The sequence below is a fragment of the Mustela nigripes genome, chromosome 6 (assembly GCF_022355385.1).
Source record: "Mustela nigripes isolate SB6536 chromosome 6, MUSNIG.SB6536, whole genome shotgun sequence".
Lineage (NCBI taxonomy): Eukaryota > Metazoa > Chordata > Mammalia > Carnivora > Mustelidae > Mustela > Mustela nigripes.
The window spans coordinates 117910691-117934939 of record NC_081562.1 but is presented as its reverse complement, the minus strand read 5'-3'; the positions used below and the strand labels follow the sequence as shown (position 1 = coordinate 117934939).

At 52.9% G+C, this 24249-nt stretch overlaps 1 protein-coding gene across 16 annotated transcripts in view; it reads right to left on the bottom strand.

The window, feature by feature from the left end:
* Positions 1-24249, bottom strand: part of CELF2 (CUGBP Elav-like family member 2) — a 507218-nt gene that overhangs the window by 75871 nt on the left and 407098 nt on the right. For all 16 annotated transcript variants that reach the window (XM_059404082.1, XM_059404086.1, XM_059404079.1 and 13 more), the window contains one exon: positions 1-49. In XM_059404082.1, the coding sequence (XP_059260065.1) occupies positions 1-49 (49 nt within the window). The remainder of the gene's footprint in view (positions 50-24249) is intronic.

The window sequence follows — 24249 nt, the reverse complement described above, 5'->3', positions numbered from 1 at the left end:
CGTTGGACTTTTCACTATCTGCAGGTTTCATCTGGATGGGATGATGCATCTAAAAACACAAAAGCGAGACAGTAAAGGCAGATTGAACAACTGCGTGCAGGTCTCCGAAACCCCGCACTCGCCCGCGCGAGACCTCGTCCTGCTCCGAGGACACATCAGTAATAACAGGATCTCTCTCCGTCAAACGTAACCCTGTGAAAATGCAGCCTGCTGCGGCATTCGGGAACAGAACCCTTTGTGTCACTGGGCCCCGTGGCACAGGACTGGGCTTTGCAGCTGGACCTGAGCTTGCAACCCGGTTTGGACACTCAGCAGAGTTTCTGCCCGCATCAGACGGGCAGGTTTGGCCCTGCCGTTCGTCATCACTGCCATGTGATCTCGGGCGAGTATCCTAACTTCCCTGAGACTCAGTTTCCTTATCGGTGCAACAGAGGTGACACCGGCACGGCGGGAACGGAATGCGCAAAGGGCATGAAGGGGGTGTTGTGAACAGTGCACAGGACACGCTGAGAAAAGTGAGCTACTGTTACTCTGTATGTAGTATGTCACACATGTCAATGCAGATGGTCTCTGTTTTGTTGGTGGCTGTGCGCTCTGCTGCATGATCTTTTTTAGATCTCACGGTCATGGGTAATTTGAAGGTCTAGCGGTTGACTGATTGAGGCGCGATTATGTACGTTCTTCAAACACCAATTCTGACCCAGGAATGCGGAGCTACTAAAGGGATGGTGGGGGTGGGGGGTGGGGGAGGAAGGGCAGGAGGCACGGATCTTGCAATTGGGTCTGCTCGGTCCGTGTGCAGGGGCAGGAGGACCTTGGGACAAAGCAGCGCCGAGATCCTGAGTTGCGGTGCCCCAGCGCTCTGTGGCTCTTTACACAATGCCCACCTCACTGTCACGTGCGATCCACCGAGTGCTGAATGCGACCACCATTTCCAATGAAAATAAATTCCTCCAATCACGCTCAAAGGTCCTCGCACTTCCTACTTCACCAGATCCCGAGGAACCTCAGAGCCCTGGTTTAGATGGAATCACTGGCTGTGCAAATGCTTTTGTTCAAATGGGTCCTGTTCTCGCTGAACCTCTAATCCCCCCAGTGGACTGCCAGCACTTGCAAGCCCCAGCTCTGGGTTTTATCCAATTTAAAGGAAAGCGGAATGGTACGTGGCTCCGGCACTTAAATAATGGGAAATTATCATCAGGCAATCAGGGGTATGTGGAGTTAGTGCCTGGCAGGGTCTTCAAAACACGAGGGGAACAGCAAAGAGGCAGTACTATGAGGGGATGAGGGGCTGAATAATTCCGGGCTGCCTTGTCTGTTCTAAAAGGCAAGATGCTCTCGTGCACAGGACACAGGCCTTAACACGTGGGGTCTGTTCGGATTCCTGCTCTATTAACACATTCAGTTTGTGTAGGAGAGACTAGAACGACAGTGGGACGTCCACGGGTCAGCAAGTATTGTTTCAGAGAGGATACTTTTCAATCTTTTCAGAAAAGATTGGCATTTATTCCTAAAAAGCAGAGTGAAGTAAAACGTGGAAAGGCCTGGTTTGGGCTGGGGAAGGTGAGCTCTGTCCTACGCTAATGCTTGGGGAAGATGGGCTGCATCCCTGAGGGGCTATCCCTCTAGCCGGCCTTAGCCTACCCACTCAGCACAGAGGGGTGAAGCACCCACTTGGGTCTCAGGCTCTAGGCTAGAAACTGGGGGATGAGGCCCAGGGAAGAATCTCAGGCCCTTCGGGTGCTCGGTGTGTCTGGGGGGTGGTTGATGTGCCAACAGTGCCAGGAGCCGTGTGAGAAGTGCTTTGCTAGACCCAGAGCAAGCTTGTGCAGGAGCTCATGGGAGCAGACACTCACTCTGCCCGGGGAAGAAAGCGAAGGCTCTTAGCAAACGGGATATGTGAATTGAGTCCTAAAGGCCACGCTGGACTTGCTGGCAGAAAAGGGGGAGATGGCACCTGAAACCAAGAGATTATCGTGTGCAAGGTGCAGTGGTGAGAAAAAGCACACTTCCTCCTAGCGAGGAGGCCAATGTGTGTGTGAGGAAGGGCGCACGAAGACGCAGCTGGCATCTGGGCGTCCGACATCCTGCCTACGAAGGGACTGAAATGGTGTCTAAAAGTCAAGGCGGGCATAGAAGATTCGAGGAGCAAGGGCCACGAGAGCAAATCTGAATTCCAGAGAAGTCCTTCCTGGCTCCAGTGCGGTGAGTGGATTATAGAAGAGAGGGACTGGGTGGGCGGAGGGGGGGGCGGGGAGACAGCCGAGAGGCTACTGGGAACATCTGAGTGAAACTGATGACGGTCAACACCCCGGAGGCAACTGGCTGGTTGTGGGGAAGCAGGGGAGAGAGAACCATCACCGGAGCATGGCCCAGATCGGGGAAACGTGAGAAAGTGGTTTGGGGGGAGACTGCTTCGTGCAGGTCTGAACACTCTACACCCGATGTGACTGGGGCTGGAAAGAAGTTGGGGGTGTGCATCTCAATGGCTCTGGGGCCGTGGGCGTGGGTGACTCTGTCCAGGAGGAAACGTGAAGTGAAAAGAGCCAAGGAATATCAAGAGGATCATAGAATATCAAGAAAGAGGAATGGAAGACGGACGGAGAGGAACAGCAGGTCCCACAGCAGTCTCGGGGCAGAGCTTCCAGAGCAAGGCGGTGGTCAGCACATGCGCCGCTCACTGCTATGACAAAAATGCCCAAGGATCTTTTGGCCCTGACCGTACGATACTCTTCTGGGAATTGATCCAAAGCAGCTTCTGTGAGGTGGTGGGGCCCGAACACTAAATTATACAGAGCGGGGGAGTTACAGGGAGAGCAGCAGGAGAGAGGAGAAATGGACACGACTATCTCAAGAAGATTCGCTGCCAAGGGCAGGATGGGAGAATATGAAAGGTCAGTGGAGTCAGGGGCAGAGAATGAGAAGGCAGAGTCTGTCTCTTCTAGTCTTTTCTTTTCCACACAGCTTTTCCAACGAGCTGTGAGACTCTGATGAGAGTCACAGGCGGAGGCAAGGAGAGAGGCGGCCAGTGCACCTGCACTACCTACGGGGCATGAAAATGAACCAAGAGGACTCCTGCCCTCAGAGAGCTTCCGATCCATCACGGCGGCTCATGTGCACAAAGAGAAAGAAGAACAAACTGGCCAACATTAGGAAAGGCCCCCAGACAGAGCACAACAGGCATTCAGAGGGACCTCCGACATGCAGGGAGGTCTCGGGCAGGAGCTCTGGGAGCTTCTGCAAGAACAGAAATCATTCTGCCCTAAAGCTGGAAAGGGCCCCGGGAGCATCCAGCCCAATGCTCTGAAGGGAGGCCTGATTTCACGAAGGACACACACAGCTGACTAACGCCGCCAGAGCTGGGATCAAAACTCTAAGCTCTTGCCATTTAACCCAGGGCCACTGACCCGCAGATCACAGTGCTCCTCTGTTAACCGCCCGACACGGGACTTGGACACACGGGCCTACGGTGGAGGGTGCCGGCCCCACCCACTGAAGACTCTGCTATCCCCCGTCAGGCAGAGGTCCGCCTCCCTCCTCTGACTTCCCCGAACCCGTCATCTATACAGCTCTGTGACGAGTATTACTCTAAGACTCGACTCTCGGTTTTCCTGCAGCTGCCAGGAGAACCAGATCTGTTTCTGACCCGAGACTGTCCCAAAGGCTCTGGATAGAAGATCAGTAGATAGAACTCGGCCATCGCCACTGCAGACTTGAACTCCACTGTGGTCTTCCCCCAGCCCCGAGAGAGGGAAAGTCAGATGCACAAATCTGGACTGCCAGAGCATGGCGAATTCTGAATGGGCAGTCGCCCCCCTTCAGGTATGTTCTGAAGACTACGGAGATCATGTGTGTAAAGCACCATTACCTTCTTGGAGAAAGGTGTTCAATCAGTACTGTATTAAGAATGGCTCCTTGTCAATAACAGTTCATTTGAGTTACGGTTTTATAGGAAACAAGGAAGACCAAAAAAACCCACCACCACTACCACCACCACCAAAAAAACCTAGTCTGGAGGAATTGTTCTTGTAATGGTCTTCCATCGCCTTAAATCTCATGAGTCCAAAGAAGTTTGGGAGATTTGTTGAGTGGAGTGAGAAAGTGACTGGAAAGGAGCCCACATTCTAGTGGAAAGTTTCAAGGTGTACTAAAGAGACTCTCTTCCTACCACAGGAAATGGTTTCAAAGATTTGATGCACCCGGACTAGCACTGCACGTTTGTTCACTGATTTCTCTGTTTACCAGACGCCCTGTTAGATGCTGTGAACACACGCATGGGCATAATATGGTGGGGGCGACAGACTCCTCAGTGGCACATGCACTCAGAGATGCCGGACGCACACCCAGGGAGGGCAAGCCAGAGATGGTGTGTGAGCCCTAGTGGTGTCGGAGTTCAATCCTGAAGGAATCCTAACGCTCCCAGGACCTGAGGGAAGGATGTCTCAGGGCAGAGAACACACCCCAAGGCACAGAATAAGAGAAAACCAGCCTTGCTGCTACAAGAGACGGGGGTGACGACCTTCTAACTGAGAGGAGGAGGAACAGAAGTCACTAAAGGAGGTCACTCACCAAAGACGAAATACCTAAAGCACGACAAGGCTAAGAATGAGGGACGTGTTCGGGGAGTGGAGAATTTCAAGATGGAAACTCAAGCTTGAATGAAAACTCAGAACCAGACTGAGGGCCAGCAGCACACCTTCACCACGTCATCGAGCGCTAAAGATGAGAGAGACCCAGGATGCCCCGACTGCTGCTTCTCTAGACTGTGTCTGATGGGGGGGAAAGTGGCTGCCCCCGCCGCCTGAGGGGACGGGGGGTGGGGGGGGGGGCGGAGCCTCAGCTCTGCACCTGGAGGTCCCAGCTGACAACTGCAGACCAGAGGAAGGGCCCGGGAATTCGGCCGTCAGGCTTCCAATCCCCTCATGCCTCACCCATCCTAAGGCAATGTCAGAGCCAGGCTCCAGGGTGGTTCCCTAGAGGACGACAACCTTCAGGAATTTTTGCAAGGAGTCTCCTAGGAGACACATGCTAATGAGGTTAAATCTGCGTCTCCCTAAGCATACAGGGTGGGCAGTGTCCGAAAACGTCTCCAGGGGTCCGTACTGTCCCGATCTGCCCATCTGCCCATGCTGTCGGAGGAGTCAAGGAACCGCACACATGCCCACGCCAGCCCTCAACATCCCCAGGGCGGCTTCCCGAGGCGCGGTGGAACAGGAGCCACGAGTCTACTACTTCTACTACTCGTGTCCCAGTCAGCTGTCCTCCGAGCGAAGCAAGACAACAGGACCCCCCCCGCCCCGTCGGCAGAGTGCGTGTCCTGGGGACACGCCAAGATCAATCGTTTTGGAAACGGATCCTGTTCGTGGCAGTAAATTTGACTTAACATACTGCATCCAGTTTGCATCTCTGTGAAGAAAGCCTTCTAAATCTATTTCCTTGAAGATTTCCTTGCCCATGAATTTTTCATTTCACTGTAGAACAACATTTTGCCTCAAGTTACACATGAAGGTAGCTGGTGAACTTCTTGGTCTCTAGCCCTGTTTGGTTAAGAACAGATGCAATCTAACGAAAGGGGACATTTTCAAAGCTCCTTGCCTCCCGGTGCGGGGAGGGGGCGGTGATGACCGGAGCCACGCATGTTCCTTAGAAATCGGTGGTTGAATTTCGGTGACATCTGGGTATTAAGTGCAGCGTTCCTCGTACAGAAGGTGGGACCTCCCAGAGAAGAGGACAGTTACTGCTGGTCGCTGGGGTCCGTGTCTTGGGGACCTGCTCAGGCTCCCAGGGAGTGGAGGCTTCTTGAAAGTCAAGGGCAGAGGCTCGCAGCGGATCTGAGCATGGGGTCAGGGACATGCAGGCTGCTCTCCCCTGGCGTGGGGCCCTCTCGTGGGAAGCGGTCGGTCGGCGTCGGGGCGCACCAGCCTTCTGGTACAAAGCCTCTCCCTCTCCCAGCTCCTAACGAGTGAGTGGCACTTGGGCTTCCATCCCCTTGTCCGCCTGTATACACGCGGGGCCCCCCCTACTGGGCTTTCCTACTGCTGGTCTTCAGAATGGGGGGGGGTCCCTGACAGGGCCAGACACTCCTCACTCCTGAGCGCGCTGCCCTTTGATCGTCACAGATGCTCCCGGCTGTGGCTCATGGAAATGAACATGAAGATGTAACGCTGGCGCAAAGCCACCGCGCCAAGTCCGTGGAGGTCACCGCACGTACAGGGAGCGGCGCAGGACCCCGGCGACGGCTGTCGCCGCCAGCCTCACGAGTCCCGTCATGTCACAGCGACAGAGATGGGCTGAGCCTGCCGAGTGCCAGCATTCCTGAGCCGCACTCTCGGGAGCTCGTGTGAAATCCGAGGTCTGGCGTGGTTTCTCCAAACCTGTCTGCCCTGGTGCCGTGACGAGCAAGTGGGGGGGGGGGGCGTCCGGGCTTCGAGAGCCGGTGTGAACACTGAGTCTGGGGGGCCTGCGGGAGGGAGACGCGGCTGGCTTCTCCCACCGAGGACTCGTGTTGAAACTTGTTTGACCCCAGCCATCGCCGATTGATGAGCGAACCACCTTTAACACGAGATTCAATAAAACATGCCATTTTTGAACCTGAAGTGGGTTTTACAGAGTCACTCTTTGGCATCTCATTACTAAACCGTCTTGACCCCTGAGGGGGCAGCCGTGATGGTACATATTATAAGCTCACTGCCCATAAAATATTTAAAGGGAGGGAAGCGGGGGGGGGGGAGGGAAAGACGTGACTTCACACGAGAGCCACGCACCAAGTGAGAAAATGACAGCACTCCAGCGCTCCAGCGCCTCAAAACCAACGGGAACCTTCCCTCCGTGACGGCGCAGACCCAGCTGGTGCAGACCACTGCCCGCCTCGCGGCACAGGACACTGTGAAACACCCAGAGCGCCTGTACTTCTCACATTTTTCTCCAAAAAAGCGGTTCAATTGGGAAAAATAAGTTTCAAAAGATCCAAGATCCACCTCCCGCTGGCGGCGTGCTGTGTCTGCAGAGGAAAGCCCGCACTGTCAAGGGGTCCTCCCTGGGGGCGAGGCTCCCCGAAGCCACGTTGGCTGGCCGGGCTCTCCAGGCAGGCGAGAGTGGCGTTTTTGGTCGCGGTTCTATGAGGCTCAGCGTCAGAGAGGGTGAAGAGAGACAAAGGTGGCTTCCAGAATGTTGACTGAGCCTTACTAAGAACCTTAGTGCAGTCAACTTACGAAGACATCTCTAACGGAATGGCACGTCTGCCGGAAACAGGATGAGCCAAATCGAGTGTGGCATCGGCCACAACGAGCTGGTAAGGGATGTCACCCCGGTAACGGAAGTAGAGAATTCAGGCAACTTTCTGATTTTTTTTAAAAAAGATTTTATTTGTTTATTTTCAGAGAGAGAGCGTGTGCGCACACATAAATGGGAGGGAAGGGACAGACAGAGAGAGAGAGAGAGAGCAGACTCCCCACTGAGCAGGGAGCCTGATGCAGGACTCGATCCCAGGACCCTGAGATCATGACCTGAGCTGAAGGCAGATGCTTAACCAACTGAGCCACCTGGGGAACAAGAGAGGGAGGGCCACGTAACCTGGTCCAGACAGAGAGCAAGTCCATCGTGGAGCGGGGGTTGACTCGGGTCTGTCCCAGGCTGGAGCGTACGTCCCCAACACCCCTCCATCTGCCTCTGGCACATAGCCACACAGTTGTGCTGTGAGAGAGTTCGGGGTTTCTAAGAAGCAGTAAAATTACCATAGTTTCCCCTCTTCCACACGAAACATAAAGCTTGTCTAGTTCTAAGTGTCTTCCTTCTTCGCTTATACACGCGCGTGGGCAGTGTGCACGGGCATATGCGTGGACGTACGCTAGCGTGTGCATTTCACACGCACGTAAGCCACATCATAAGTTAGCCTCAAAACAGGAATTGCTGGGTTTCCTCCCCAAAAAATCTGGGAAAGCAAAAGCGCATGGCACTACAGCCGCGCTGGGAAAGTACTGCCCGACCGAGGAAGCATCCGACTGTACGCATGTCCTAGTGTAGACGCTTAGTACTGCTTCTCCCACAGCCCCTTCGTCAGGCCCTTCTGAACAAGACACACACCACGGCATCAGACCCTGAGGTCTGCTTCACGGGCCAGGCTGTCTGAAATGTTCCCCCCTACCCTGGTGAGATGTGCACTGATGATGACCAACCTTAGCTTTCATCCAGCCTCAGAGAGGATCCCTGCCACGGACGGATCCTACATTTCGTGGTTTCCGCCCAAATGGCAGGTACAGTAAAGTACTCAATCACGTGGACCACTTGGAGTTGGCTGAGCATCACAGAAACCAGAAAGCCCTAGCAGGCGGCTTTACTTTTTAGGTTAACTGACTGGATTGCACAGTGCCCTCTATGTGAACATGGCTTTGGGAAGTCTGGAGAAAATGGAGCTCTCAGCTGCCCTCTCGAGACGGAATTCCTTGGTGGAAGCAGAGCGCATGGGATCCGTCTCCGCTTTGGAGCCCACGACTGTCCCAGATCACTTTTGGGCACTGCCACGAACGGAGCCGACACGGTCAAGGTGTAGAAAACTTGCGATCGGTGTTTGCTAACCCAAATTTTTATAAAAGTGATCCAAGCCAGGGGAAAAATGTGGCTTTGAACATGATGACAGTATAGAAACAAGAGTCACCTTTTCTCTTCCCACGACAAATCACAACCCGGGGAGAACACTCGGAGTGGAAAGAACTATTTCTTCCTGATAGCCCCTGACTGATAACTGCAAAGTGTTTAAAGCCTCCAGGGCAGAAGGCGGAATGAAGTCATTACCATCCTTAGTATCTTACAGAGCATAAAGTTTTCCCGGAGGTGGGGAGCAAAGGTCCCTTCAAAGCCAGGATAACACACCGGGGAAGAATGGCTCTTCTGGCTCACCTGGGATGCATGAAGCTAGTTTCATTCAACTCCTGAACACAGGAGAAAAACCCACAGAACCCAAATTCTAGATCTGCGTTTGGCCCATTGGGCAGCAGGGCAGCCAGCTTAGCTGCTGGACACTATTTGCATTCCTAGTACAATCATATGCGATACCAGAGGGGGAAAACACAAGGAGCATAACCATTCAGTCCTGGGGAAAGTTTTTTTTTTTTTTAAATAAAGTAAGTAAAATAAAATGTGGCGGGAAAATTAGATTACTCTGGGTGGAATTCTATAAGGGAATCTGGAGTCTAACGTTAGGGTGATTAAGTCATCGTTTCTGACAGATTCCTCTAATTGGCTGTCAAGTACCATGGCACAGCCCCATCTGTGAGCCAGTGTCCTCGTCACTGAGCCTGGTCACCTTCGGGTGGCACCCACACACCCAAGAGAAGCTCCAACCCGGCATTAATTGTTCTCATGAGCTCTGATTAAGGTTCTGTGTTTTCATACGAAAGAGTAACACAAGCTCCCATTTTGCTTTATGTACTCCTCAAATTACAAGAAAAATGAACAGGCTCAAAGGAGGAGGGGCGGGGTCCGAGGGAAACGGAAGAGTTACAACCAAGTGCGAGTGTTCGGTGGCTCTCGGGGAGCCTGGCTGTTCAAGGAGAATGTTACTCGGATCCTAGTTTGATTTTGCTGGAAACTATTATAGTATATTACTGAGAAAGGTTAATCTGTGTCTGTCTGTAACCTTCCATTCGAGTCTGGTATTTCATTAGGGTTCCGGTAGAAGGGCACTGCTACTGTGTTTAGCAACATTGTAAACAGAAAGGTTTCCCCACCCTACCCCCCCTTTTTTAAAAGACAATTCAGGCCACCCCTCCTGGTCACTGCATCTTTTGGATACAAGCAGCCATTCACCCAAGAAGTTGAGCTCCCAAATAAATGTGGTGAAAAGCAGAACACGACTAGTTAAAACTGTAAGACTGTACTGTGCTTTGTCTAGAATCTTGAGATCTGTATGTTTTAATGACCAAAAAACACTGGAGGGCACAAAACCGTTCTAGAAATGAAGACGGACGGGCAGACTCAGTGTAAGGAAAGGCTTGTAGGATCGCAGGGCTGCTGGGACCGCCCCAAGTGCAGCAGAAGACCACACGAGGGTTTCGCACGACAGCTGGGAGATCACAATCACTACTGATTAATGAGCCAAAATTAAGAGAAAGGTAATAATTTGCCCTTATTACTAAATGGGAAAGACACAGATATCCTTTCTAATCATGATTTCTTTTTGATTGTGGAATTGTCTTCCAAAACCAGTGATGGATGCTCCAAGAGCCGTTCTTCCAGATGTTACCCAGATGCTAAATTCGACATGCTGCCTAATCGAGCCACACAGAACACACGCTGAAATAATAAGGCCTGGCCCGGTCGTTAAGGAGGGGTCAATGGCCCGGGGAGTCCGTTTATATTCCCGATACTATGACTCCACATGCCACAAACTGAGCAGAATTTCATACTTTAAGACAAATGAATCCGGTTTAAAAATAAGTCGTCCTTTTGACATTGGCCTCCGCTGGTAATGGCCATCCTTGGGCTCAGCTCTCACACAACCTTGGGATAAAGGGGAACCCAGCCAGCCAGGCTCGCGGTGGCTTGTTCCCCAACACCAGCCGTTTTCAGGTCGGTCACCACTACCTTGTCCTCTACCCCTCGCCCCCGCCCTTGAATGGGGACGAGCAGAGCCCTGCGTGCTGGAGCGCGGATCACGGGGCCTCCTTCTGTGTGCGGACGCCTCCTTGTTGACCTGGCCCTTCTGCGCCTGTTCACTCCCTGTGAACCCAGCCCGGAGGCCTGGCCACGCGGGGAGCTCTCTTCCTCCCTGGGGCTCGACCCAGTCCCTGGCAGTTCCTGGTGCCACTTCCCAGAATCCTCTCAGGCAGCCATTCAGCCGCCGCCCGGCCGCATCCCCGCAGGAAATACCCTTTGGATGGAACAACCTGCTGGCCTGCCCCTGAGTTTCGGTCCCCCGCTGGAGGCTGGCACACTGGCTTAGACAGCGGCTGGGTCCGTCTCCCCAGACCCGCACCTGACCGCCGCTCTGGCTTGGCCCTACACTTGCAGAGTTTTCTTCCCCTAGGAATTCTCCGTGTAGATCTAATTTCCCCTCAATTTGTTCTCCTTCTTTACTCCTTGCTATTTCTCCGGCTGCTGCCAGCTTGCTTCCTGCTCCCTCGGACTCCTGAAATACCGCCCCCTCCCCCACCATTTCCAGTCCTTGCCGTCCAAGGATCTCATACACCACTGCCTTTTTAATCTGCCTAAAACTCTGGTCTAGTAATTTCTGTCTCTTGCTCAAAAACTTTCCATGATCTGCCAAATTAAATTCCAGCTCCTTGGACTTCCAAACAACTCCACGCTTTGACCCCAAATTACCTTTTCAGGCTTATTTCTCCTGATCGCTCAACATTTCTCTTCAACTCCAGTAGAACTGGGCAGTTTCCTCGGATGGGAACTTCATCCATACGCTTATCCACAAAAAGGCGCAGCGACCCTCCCCAGGCATAAAGAGGCGCTATTTCCTTTGCTGGCAGGACCACTATATCAGGCACCTAGGAACTCCTATATGTTATTGGGTTGACTCGTGTGCCATTGCCCTTTTGTAGATCATAAACAGTTGAACAGGGACAACATCATAGACCGCAACCCTGTCTATTGCATAGCAATGAACCTGCATGACGTTCTTCCCAACGCACTCGTGAGAAGTCCCCAGGTTCCATTCGGGAGGGCTCTTGCTTTTGTAAGGTTTGAGAGCTTTCCAGTAATTCATCTGCACTATTTATGAGCTGTACGAGCGCAATTAAACGTGAACTTGACACAAAGCAAAACTACTCCCCGTACCAACCGTGGAGCCCATGGGTGTTCTGGGGGCTGCGCCGGGTTCCCTTCACCCACTCTCTGCGGCCTCGACCCTGTTAAGATCAGCGCCGCTTTATCCTGTAATCTCAGGTTCCCTTTCAACTTCAAGGCAAACTAAAGCCACCACAAGAATACCCTTCTATCAAGCAAATCTTTAAAACCTCCAGTTCAAAACTAACTGGGGAAACTTAAGCCCGCTGCATCTGCTCTTGAACCTTCTGACAGGGTACCGGCATCTCATCAAATCCACAGAAAAGCCCCACTGAGTTTCGTGTTCTACTGATCCTTCCCTAGCTTAGTGTTAGAGTCGGGAGTTGTTTGAGTTGCTCTCATAGCCACGTTTATTAATTAGTGTCTAACATTTCCATCTCTGCGAGTTGCAACCTCTCATAAAAAATGCACTGGGGTGCCTGTGTAGCCCAGTCATTGGGCATCTGCCTTTGCCTCGGGTCATGGGATCGAGCCCCGAGTCGGGCTCCCGGCTCAATGGGAAGCCTGCTTCTGCCTCTCCCACTCCCCATGCTTGTGGTCACTCTCTTGCTCTCTCTCTGTGAAATAAATAAATAAAATCTTAAAAAAAATGCGTGGTTTGATTGGCTTACGAGTGACAACTCCATTTACATTAGACAATAAACACCACACCCCACTCGGTAGCCTCTCTCCATTTGTTTCCTCAGCTCCCTCCGTGGCCTTTGGGATTTATACTAAGTGAACGGAAGCAGATAACTTGTATCATTTTCCTCTCTTAATCATGTTTAGGCAAAAATGATTAAATATCTTTTTAAAAAAAACAAAAACAAAAACAAATGAGGCTGGTTTTTAAAAAGTGATTCCCTACTAAAAAGAGATGGCAAGTTTGAAAAAAAATGCCTTAAGGGCCATTTCATATTAGCCATGTTTAAAATGTAAATCCATTAAATGTCTGAGAAGACATCTGATATTGTTTTTAGCAACTCTATTCATTTCGCCTTCCACAGTAGTCCTAAACTTTGGCTGATATTTTGCCAAATGAAGATCTCTCCTCCAGCGCGGCTAATTCTTTATGAGTTCGAGTTTGATTTTCCTGTCTCATTTTGATTTCTACCTTCCATTCTCACATGTGAGGTCGTTTCCCAACTTTGGAAATTACTTGTTGGCAGCGCTCGGGGAAATTATGATGGTTCAATTTCTATCAATACCCTTACCCTGCAGCTCCGTCTTCTAAAGATCAGATTCTGGGTTGGGCCTTTGAGTAGAGTACTGTAACCAAAATTCACATGGCAGAGGAAAACTCAGAAAGGGGGTACATTATGAATATGGGAGACATTTTTATATTAAGGAAGAAACACAAGAAGTCTTTGTTGATAGCACCTGAACTGCAATGACTGATCTATTTTGATGGTTTCTTCTCTGAATGAGGTCTTGGGAAATCGGGGCTGCTTTATTAGTTTGATACTGGAAAGAACATCACAGTTACAATCACAAGGTCTAGGGTTGAGTCGTGGCCCAACTGGGCCAAGTCCAGGTATCTACAGTTCAAGCCTCTAGGCCTCCTTAAGCCTCGGGGAACTCTTATTTGAAGCAAGGATCATAATGGAAACCTCAATGCTTGATTATGAGGACTGAATCAGATAATAAGATGCAGAGAAACCTGAGATTATCAACTCTTATTAATTCATTTAGGAGTTACAACCAGAGTAAAAACTGCCCTGTGACCACACACGTTCGTGCCTCACCAAAAATGACAGTCTTTGAGATTAAAAAAATTTGAATTAGAAAAAAAAAGAACAAAGTAGAGTAGGGGTTTAACCTGACCAAAAGGATTGCAAGGGAGAGCTTAGGTACAGGGACCACTTTCCCACCTCCCTCGTGTACCCCACCAGTGTGTAAAGGACCCTTGATATTTTTTTATATTGAGAGTCTTGATGAGTGTAAGCTATTCCTGAGTTCAGGCATTCAACACACATTTGTTGAGCAGCATTTCCGGTGTGAGGCTGGACTCTGAGGCGCCTGGAGCTCACTACAGGACAGAGGGTTAGATGATCGACTGAGGGAGTAACATTCAGCAGGGACAGGCTGAGTCTCGGCATCTGCTCCAGTGGACTACAAGTGAAGGAATATTCGATTTCACCCTCATGGATGTGAAACCATGCTTGTGTGGGAACCTATGGCTGGAACGTAGCGTATGAACAAGAGCGTCATAGAAGCTGGAGAAAAATAAGGGACACAGAGTGGAGGTCGGCTCTCGCCCTTAAGACCACCAGGTGTGTCCATTTTCTCTGCCGTAAGACCCAACACAACCACATTCACACGCTCCTGCAGCACACCGGGCATCACGGGCGACCCCAGTGTCCTTTCCCACCCCAACCTCTCCCACTCACGGAAGCGCCTGGAAGACGAACGAGTGTAGTCATTACAGGGAGAACTTGGAGAATCTCTTAATCCCTTCTATGCTTTCATTAGCTGAGGTGACAGCTAGTCCCAACTGAGAAAGAGGTCAGAATTCCAGAGATGTTGCTAAGGGGGAAAACAGGATTTCCTCGATGATCAGAAATGGGGTACAGAGATGGGGCCATCTCGGAAGAGGAGGGGTTGAGGAGGACTTCCAGCGTTCTGTCCTGGGGGGTGTCCCCATCCACTCAGACAGGTGCCAGGTGACTGGGGCCTGGGTGCTGGCGGGAAGATGGCTTTAGTATTACCGTTGCCTGTGGACCAACTGCATGGAACTTTCCAGAACCAGCTAGAATCAGAGAAGACAGATTTCAAGATCAAGATTTGGGAGGCAGCAAGGCACCGGAACCAGAGGAAGCCTGAGGATGAGAGAAATCAGAACCATGCAGAGTGAGAACGAATGGGTGAAAACAGAACCCCGGGGCCGAGCTCTCTGCTTGCTATCCTTGTGAGAAACAGCACGGTCCTTTTTATTGGGGGAAAGTAGGTGATCGATCACTTGTCTTTGCTGCCTAACGGAGGCACCTGGAAGGCGTGTGGCTTGAGATGTCTTGAGAGGTTCTCTCGTGCCGTGAACTCTGCTCTATCTCCCAACCCCCCAGCTTCTTCCCCGTTCCAAGTTTTAGGCCAGAACCAACTTCCTTTCTGTAAATCAGTGCCGAGCCCAGGCAGCTCGGGGACTTATTCTTTCATCGCTTAGAATTTTGTTAAAGTCAAAGGTAACTTTTTGTTTTCCCACTAAGGCCTTTTAAAGTTACCATGGGAAATGTTTAATATCGGCATTACCGTAGGACTTGAAGGGGGTATCATGTCGAGAGAAGAGAGTCTAGATAAAACGCTTGTGAACACACCGCAAGAACTCCAACTCCAACATCGGTCCAACCACATGCTGCCAAAGATACTGAAGGTCACGGTCCATGGGACGCTATTCCGGGGCCCAGGCAATGTGCACCGACGCCTTCGAGAGACCTGCCTCGCAAGAGGTCCGGGACGTGCACGCAGAGGATTTTTCCATTTTCCTCTTCCCGTCCCTGAACGTGGGTGGGGACCTCCCAAGAGGCGATGGCACAGAACTGTGACATGGGTGCGCCCTTACGGCCGGGTGCGACACAATTCCGCTTGGCCAGCGTCTTCAAAGCGCCCTGAGGAGGCATCTCCAAGGACGGCCACAAAGACCAAAACGCCCTCCGGCTTGTTCACTCCCTCCCTTTCACGGTTCGTCAGCGGAGCTGGGAGACGGGCTCCGTCTTCTCTAATGAGCGGATGTGCGGACGGTGGCCTCCGCCTCCTGCCGCCACAAGGGGTGCGGACTTGGGCTTCTTCCCAAGGCCACAGGCGAGGGGCTCCGCCCATGGGAATCAGAGGCACCGCGAGCATCGATGGGACATCACGGGTTGTCCATCTCCGAAAATGCATGTTGGGGAGGCGAAGCCCCTCCGTGGCCCTGGTCTATTAACTCCGCTCCAATCACAGCGCGAAACGCAGAAGTGGGGAGAGGCAAGCGAGGAAGAAACGCGGCGTCCGACCAATGTCCTCTTGTGTCCCTCGGCGCCTCCCTTGTCGGGGGGCGTCTGGCGGGGGCTGTGCGCGGACCGCAGGCTGCCAGCAGGCGGCACACGGGTTGTGGCCCGGCTTCAGAGGTGAGGTCAGACGAGAATGATGCCGCAACGAGCGGTGGTCCTCGGGGCGCACGAACTCCCTGCAGGGCTCGTGCTCACAAGCCAGCTGGGCGGCCATCGGCGAGACGGACACAAGGTGTGTGCTTGCGTGAGTTCCCGGGAGGCCCGAGGACTTGACTCTCTCCCGCATATGCCTTTCCGGGTCCCCCTTTCCGTGCCGGTCCAGCACACCCTCACAGGAGGCACGGCACCCCAAACGCGTCCTCTCCCCGGGGTGCGCTCCTCTCTGGGCCTGGCTCCTCTTGGCTTCCTTCCCGCCCTGGCTCCTCGGTTCACCTTCTGCTTCCCGTTTGGTCACGCGCTGACACGGGTCTGACAGCAGCGGCGGGACCCAGGCGAGCGCTGGCCATGGTGGTTTGAGTTTTTCTGTGGCAACACAGGACTCCGTGCTCAGAAACCGCGGCCCGGGATTCTGCTGTACTTCCAGGGACCGTGGACACCTGACTGTGACACCCATCCCAGCTCGGCCAGAAGGCGGGATGGAACGCCAGAGCCCACTCTGGGGAAATCCCACAGCCGCCCCGTAGGACGGGGGACGTGCTTTCCAGGCCTCCCGGGCTAACACACACACACACACACACACACACACACACACACACCCCTCTCAGGAGGCAGGATGTTCTACCCTCATGCTCACGTGGTTGTTAGGTTTTCTTGGTCTGCGTGAGCCTTTCAAGCTGTGGCCACCCACAGAGACGGGGTGGTAAGGGCTCTGTCCACCCCCTCCCCCACCGGTAAGGACCTGCAGGTCCATGAAGGCGAGGCAGGTGACAGTTTGTGCAAGGTGGAACCGCGCTGCCAAGTTACAGCTTAGCTCCGTGTGGCAGCGACCTGCTCCTCTTGCTTTAGCATGAGCTGATGCCGGCAGAAGCCTGTGCTGGAAACAGCACCAAGTGCACTCCTTATCTCGGAGGCCGGGACACATGAATTCTGTGTCAGTCTCACTCGTGCGAGATTTTCCGGCCGGTCTTTGAGAGATGACAGCATGGGGAAGACACAAAAGAGGCTGCGGGACAGCAAAGGACCTACTCCTATGCCAGCGACCTCTTTACCCCCTTCCCGACCTGTCCCCACATCGTAGATTACCCAGATCCCTTTCCAGAACATCCACAAGCAAGTGAGGGTAGGTGGTGTGGTCTCTGGCCAAGGAGGAGCTCGGCCCTCTCCGGCAGGGAGAGGCGGGAACACACCCACTCTGCCGCAGGAGGTAGGTGTGCACGAGCAGTCAGAGCTTAGACTGACCGGGGACCGAGTCCCGGAACAGTCCTGGTGAGGCCTGGCACTGGTGCGGAGGTACCAAATTTCGCTGTGAGTACCTAGCACCTGGGATCCAGAGCAAACATGGGTCCAGGGAGAGAGGCCCCAGAGTCAGCCTCTCTAGCATATTCTTGAGGATCCCAGCACTGCTGACCCGTGGACCACACTCGGAGTAGCAAGGCTACCTGTGCCAGTGGGAGGCTAACCAGCCGGTGGGCGTGCTCCCACGCACCCAAATGAGCAGAAGGAGGGAAAAGGTGCATCGCTGTCACCTCGCCCTTGGCACTAAGGGTGGTCATCCTCCAACTGTGGTTTCCAAAGTTGGCTAAACACTGGGATCACCTGGAGAGCTTTAAAAATACGGACGCCAGGCTCCCTGCCCCTGGGAGATCCTTGCTCAATCTGCCTGGGGCATGGTCTGGGCATATGCAATTTCAAAAGCTCTCATGTGAGTCTGTGGGGCAGCCTGAGTTATTAATCGCTGCCCTTGCTGTAGATGCACATGGACTTAAACTTGGGGTCACTTTTGCTTTTCTTCATCCCAGGTCACCTGTGATTTTAGGCAAATGGTCAGGAAGAACATTATTCTTATCTAAGAACAGAGGAGAAAAGGAACCACCATACGTTCACCTGCCTCACATCACACAGTGGTAATGCCATGGACAGAGGGGGCGTTTGGCCCTGAATTCCTGGTTCTTTAAGTGACGTGTCTGGTACAATCTCGTACAGAGATTGTGGCAGTGCGAGGTGCGGACAAGACCAACAGGCTTGCGGTCGGGCGACTCACACTGCTGTTCCCACTCTGCCTTGCCACCTAACTGTCCTGGGCTTCTGCTTCCTCATCTGTCATGTGAGGGGGGGACAGTACTATCTCCAAAAAGCACTTTTAGCTTCCAGAGTCCATGACCTGGGACGAGCCAGGGTCCGCTTCCCCCCACACGCCCTGTCTTCCTCTGCTGACCCAGAGAGCCACATTCAAGCAAACAGAAACCAAGCCCGAGAGCAGCCCCAGGGTTTCCTAGATTTGGGACTCCTCCTTTCCTTACTGATGATCATTTAGTTTTGGTTAATGACCCTCCAGGGCTTTTCCATCTGGGCAATGCGGACTGAGGCATGATCTGGGTGACTTAGGGGTTAGGATCCTCTAATCGATGCCCTGATGGCACTTGTGAGTTTTGGTAGGATTTGTGATTACAGTTAATGCCTCCACAAGCTGCAGAAGAAGGCTCAGATACGACTCGTCCAAACCTAGGATAAAGTGCCTCTTCCTATTTAAGCGCTGGTTGGTAAATAGGAGTGAATCATCGGTTGTGAGGGACGTGTTAGGATGACAGGTGAAGTTAAACGGAATTAGAGGACAGCTGTCTTTCACGCCATCCTTGTGTCTAGGTGGAGGAGGTCAGTTACTAGCCAGAAGAGACATTCAACAATTCGTTGTCCCTAATAGTCAAAATTACTTTAATGCTCTCAAATTTGGAGTGACAGACATTCCGCTGAAAAGGCAACCCGGGAGGAGGGGTTCTATTATTTACCGAGTATTTTATTCTTTTCATGAGCTCAGGTGTATAATTAAAGCCCTGGGCATAGTGCCCAAGACATAGTAAGTGCTCAGTAAACGTTAACTATTATCGTTATTTTTTATCAAGTGAACATTTATTGCTATTTGGTTAAAATTATCTAAATCCTGAAAGTCACTGAAAAATATCAGTCACGTAGACAGAACATTTAGAAAGCCAAAATTTGCTAGAAACACACTTCTGGAGTTCCAGAACTACTGTTCTGCGTCTATGCCCAGCTTACAGCATATATGCAATGACAGTAACTAACTATTTCCTGACCTATGTGACTCGAGGACTCTGGTTCCACTGTGCACTGGACCTCATGTACCACTTAGCACAAAACACCTGGGACAGTTTCCTGATACTGTATTTACATACGCGCTTTTCTGAAGAAACGAACCACAGCATAAGCGTGGGTAAGTGCACAAAGGTCAGAATTTGACCCGCAGTCACCCCGTTTAACCTTCAGAGTTCAGGTGAGTGTCTAGGGAACCTAGTTCTTCACTTTAATTTGGTCCTTCCGGTCCCTGATAAAGGAAGCAGGCACAGGACTCAGGGGCCTCGAGATCGCAGGATTCCTGGTCTAACCCCATGTGCCATCACAGGGCGTCCTGTCTCCCGCTCCCACCACCAGGCCAGCGGCGGGGAGGCCACATGACCGAGTGTCCATGACACCCCCGTACCTCCATTCAGGTCAACCAAGCAATCACGGCACGATGCCCAGATGAAACCGACCACGTCACTGTCCCCCTGTCGCAGCTGGCACTCAGCAAAGGGGGGAGAACAGAGCAGGTGGCTGGATGGGGACGGAGAGAGGACATCCAGGCTCCCTGGACTTGAGGGAAAGCGCCCTGCTGACCGAGTCTCCCTGCCCTGACTCTCTGGTGGCTGTGAGTGCGGCTGCCGTCCTGGGGCTGTGTGCGACCGACCTCCCCCGTCCCCCACAGTGCCTGCTGCTTCTTTTCCAGCGCCCTCTTCTGGGGTGCGGCATCTGGTTCCTGGTTTTCAGAAGCAGAGGGTTCGCACGCTCTAGGGTCCCCGCAGACTCATCGGGGGGCTACGGGGCCGGGGGAGGGTGTGATGATGGAGGGCGTCTGGAACGCCTACTTCTTGCCGGCCCGGCCTGCCTGCAGGGCCTGCTGCGTCACGCTCTGGGTGGGGAGCCGCGGGGTTTGTGCCCGATCTCCTGAGATGAGCCCAGCCCCCAGCCTGCCCTTCCCCTGCGGATGGACACAGAGCCAAGAGATGGAGGGGAGGCCAGCTGGACAGAGCCGGGCATTAGAATGCAGATTGGGGACTGGGACCGAGCGCCTGTGGATGTGGATGAAGAAAAGGACCCTAACAACATGAATGTTGATGAGATGGTGCTGGTAAAGCCATACCCCTCTGAAGAAAGGTGTTGCATTCACAATCACTTGTGCAAAGCAGTTCCTCTCACAGGAACGAATGGCTCTGCCCGTGGGCTCCCTCTTCAAGGGCCTGGTGTAAGGAACCTCAGACCCGAGTCACGGTACCCACGGGTGGGGTCAGCCTGTGCCAGAGCACGTGGCTTTGCTCTGAGGCCAGGCAGCACGGCCCAGGGCCCGTGCCCGGGTGGCATCAGGACCACCGCCCGGGGGAGGGCACCAGCTGCCTTCCGGGGCGGCCTGCTTAGCAAAGCACCCGGACCCGGATGCCCTGCCCCTCGGGGGAGCTCACTGTGGACACGGCCAGCTCGTGTGGTCGCGGAGCTGAGGATACAGATTCGGTTCAGGACAGCTGCCCGGGGCGCAGATGCGGGTGCTCCGAGTATCACTGGAGCCATGGGGGTGCCAAGGGAGCATACTGCCGCCGGAGGCCTCTGGAATGGCGGAACCCGGCCCAGGGACCTGCAAGTCTCCGTGCCCCGACCTCTAATGGGCCTCTAAGGTCAGGGACTCACGGTCACCAACTGTCTAACCCCGGACAAGTCATGCTCGAGTTTCCATTCCTCACCAGCCCACGGGGGCCAGAGGCTACCTGCCCTGTGCTGTGGAGATGCTGGGCCCATTGTGAGCAACAGAGTCATGGAGCCTCCGCACGGAGCCCAATACTTGGCCAGCCAACACACGGTCAGTTTTGCAGGGGTCCCCGCTGCTGCGCTGGGCCGGCCTCCTGAGTCCCGCTCCCTACCCCCAGGATGCGGTGAACCATGCCGGGCCCACTCGCAGGAGACCGCGCTACTGGGGAATTTCAGCAACGGTGGCATCTGATTCCAGTGCTGTCACTGCTCTGCTAGGGGAGGTCAGAGAAGTTAATTTAATCTCCCAGTGCCTCAGTGTCCTCAGTACAACAAGGTGAACGCTATCAATACATCACCTGAAATATTTTTAGAAGGGATGACAACACCGTAAAGCCATCTACAAACACAGGTGACTCACTTACCCACATTAACTGGGGACAGGAATCAAACAGATCACAGAAATCCACCAATAATCCTACAGCCTCATCAGGTTACATGCCCTTACTTGCCAACCCAAGGCTGAGAGCAAGAAATCAGACAGACTTGTCACCCTTCATCACCTCCCCCTCCTATCCTGTGGTGGGAAAATTATGAGTGGTAAGCTCTCTGTTGGTTGAAAACCAGAGGGGCCTGGGAAGCAGATGTCCAGAGGATCTGAATGGTCCAGATGCATCTCTAGGAGGCACAGGTGGCCCCTGAACAGTAGGAGGGCTAGGGGCGCCGTCTCCCGGTGTGGTCAAAAATCTATGTATAACTTTGGGCTCTCGAAAAACTTAACAACTGATTAGCCTGCTGTTGACCAGAAGCCTTATTGGTCACATGAACAGTCCATTAACTAGTATATGTATTATGCATTGTATTCTTATAGTCAGGGTAAGTTGGCGGAAAGAAAAAAGTGCCGCTAAGAAAATCCAAAGAGAAAATCAAGTTTACAGTTCTGCATTTAAATAAAAATATCCCATCTGTAAGTGGACCCACGTCGCTCTAACCAGTGTGGTTCAAGGGTCAGCTGTCCTCTGAAGTCACTAACGAAGCCCTGAAGCAAACCAACTCATGTCCATCCACCTGGCTCCCTGCTCAGATGAACAGGCAGATAGACAGACAGACAGGTACAGCCAGACATTCCTCCCTAAGCAGGATACGACTGTAGACAAGGCACGGGAGGGAGAAAGTGCTGCACGACTAGAAAGGACTCTAAGAAGCAATCACGGCAACCCCGTCGTCTCCCAGGGGAAGGGAGGAAGCACTTTCCAGAGCTCCTCGGAGCTGGTGGGAGGGGACGGCAGCACACATGCGTGTCCTGAGTGCTGGCGGGAAGTAGTGACAGTCAGGAATGATACAGAGTATGAAAGAGAACATTTGTCACCGTATCCCCTCTCTGCAATCTCCTGCAGGCAACTGTTTGTCGTGCGTGCTTTCATCTTGGTGGCTCGTGGGTAGGGACAGCAGTAATGATATGGTCCTGAGATACTGCGTTATTATCAAAACAACTTTAATAGCTTATGTCATAATGCTAATGAGACTTCCTGAGCACCTGCGCACGGTGACCGTCTGTGGCTCAAATGAGCAAAGGGTACACAAAGCGTCTTCCCCTCCCTGCCCCCCAGGGGCCGGCATGCTGGCCCTGCACCCAGCCGCACTGGATCTGGCCCACTGGGGGTTCTAAGAGGGGTTCGAAGACTCCCTTTGAACCTGGCTCCCCCTTCCCCCAGCTCCACCATTCTCCATGTTTCAGGGGGTGGGGAGGAACCTTGGGGCCCCTGGGAGAGCCGTCTCCACACGTCACATACTGTTTCATGGCCTGGAGCTCGAGGCTGAGAACCGGCCAGCCTCCTGGCACTGGACCCAGTCTCCCGAGCTGTGCCCGCCCCACACGTGACAGGTTCATGGTCCGTCCAGCATGACAGTAACATTTTCAGGGGATGAGTTCCCATGAGGACTGCAGAATACTTTGAGGACATAACTTGAACTATTTTTCAATGTTATTTAAAAAAAAAAATTTTTTTTCCCCTAAGGTTGTAAGTTTGAGCCCCGCGTTGGATACAGAACTTAAAAATAGAATCTTTTAAAAAATTTGAAAAAACCTTTCTCCTTTCATTTGTCTTAACTCCTTCCTCTGCAAGTCCATCCACACCTTTAATCAAACGCATGGATTCTCCCCACAATCTTCTCCCGAAATCGTCTCAGTCTCTAATGGAACAGGGATCTGATGAGCGAGCTGAATATTCCCAAGTTTGTCTCGGGATAGCGAGGAGAAACGAGTATGTCTGATATCTATTACTTCTTCTGCCACCGCGTCCTCCTACTGTGCCCTCACACGTTACCCGTGGGATCGCAGTCCTGCTCCATAACACGGGGCAACTCTGCACCCCTGGCCAGGCCCCTGAGCTCGGTCGTTTAAACAGATGCTCTCCAAAGCCCTCCCAAAGGTCTCAATAACTAGGTACGGAGTTGAGACTCCGATGTTTGCAAAACCAGACAAGCAAGGCCTTCCCCGAAGTTCTACCATCAAAAGGCGGTGCAGCTGCCGCCTGTTCGAACCCCGTGCCCGCTGTGCCGCTCTGCTCAGCCATCTCTGACTTTTCACCACCAACGACCTGTCATTCATTTTCTCCCACAGACTTCCTTGTGTTGAGTGGGTCCTATTTTAAAAGTAACCGGTTTTTCATTTTTAGCTAATCAAAGCCACGTATCACCACGTGCCAGTCAAAGCTATTGAACCAAATGCCCACCAGCCTAAAGCAGACCCTCCACTCCCGTGGCAGGAGAGGATTTTACGGTGGGTGGAAGAGATGCGTTCCAACGGCTTGCGGTTAAGTCATTAAAATGTGCTTTCCCGGACTCCTTGGGATGGACCTGCAGCTTGGGAGCCAGCTGGGCCCCGAGACTGTTCCATCGACTCATGATTGGTTCCAGGCTGAAACCAAGAGTCGGCCAGCACCCTGGCCGCGTCGGCCCGCACCCTGGCCGCATCGGCCCGAGTCCCACCTGGGGCTGTTTCTTTCTGCAGGTTGAGCCCCTCTCCTCGTGGGCGTGGCGCAGGTGGGCAGGTGCGCCCAAGCCACTGCTCCCTTCCTGCACCGTGACACTCTCCACCACAGTCCCTCACTAGGTCATCTTAAAAAAAAAAAAAAAAAAAAAAAAAGCGAATGAAATTCGCTTTCATTTCTGCAGAATTTAGTGTTACACTAAAAAACAACACAGGCCGCGGGAGAACAGCCGCTTTGGGCAAGCGCTACGAGGTCAACTACTTCGGCCCAGGCCCCATCCCGCAGACGAAGACCCCCAGAACGTACCCCGAGCCCGGGTCCCGGCTCACACACTACGTGGCCAGACACTACGTGGTCACACACCAGAGGAGCACACACCCACAGAGCCTGTCAAGGAGAAACAAGGCCCTGGAAGCACATTTCTTCGGGGGCTCAGAAAGCTTTACATCCATGATCTCATTCGACGCCTCCTCTTCTGTTAAGAAGGTGGAAGGCGGGGGTTATCGCCTGTAAATGGCAGCTTTCAAGCCCCCTCACATGGGGATGGAGCG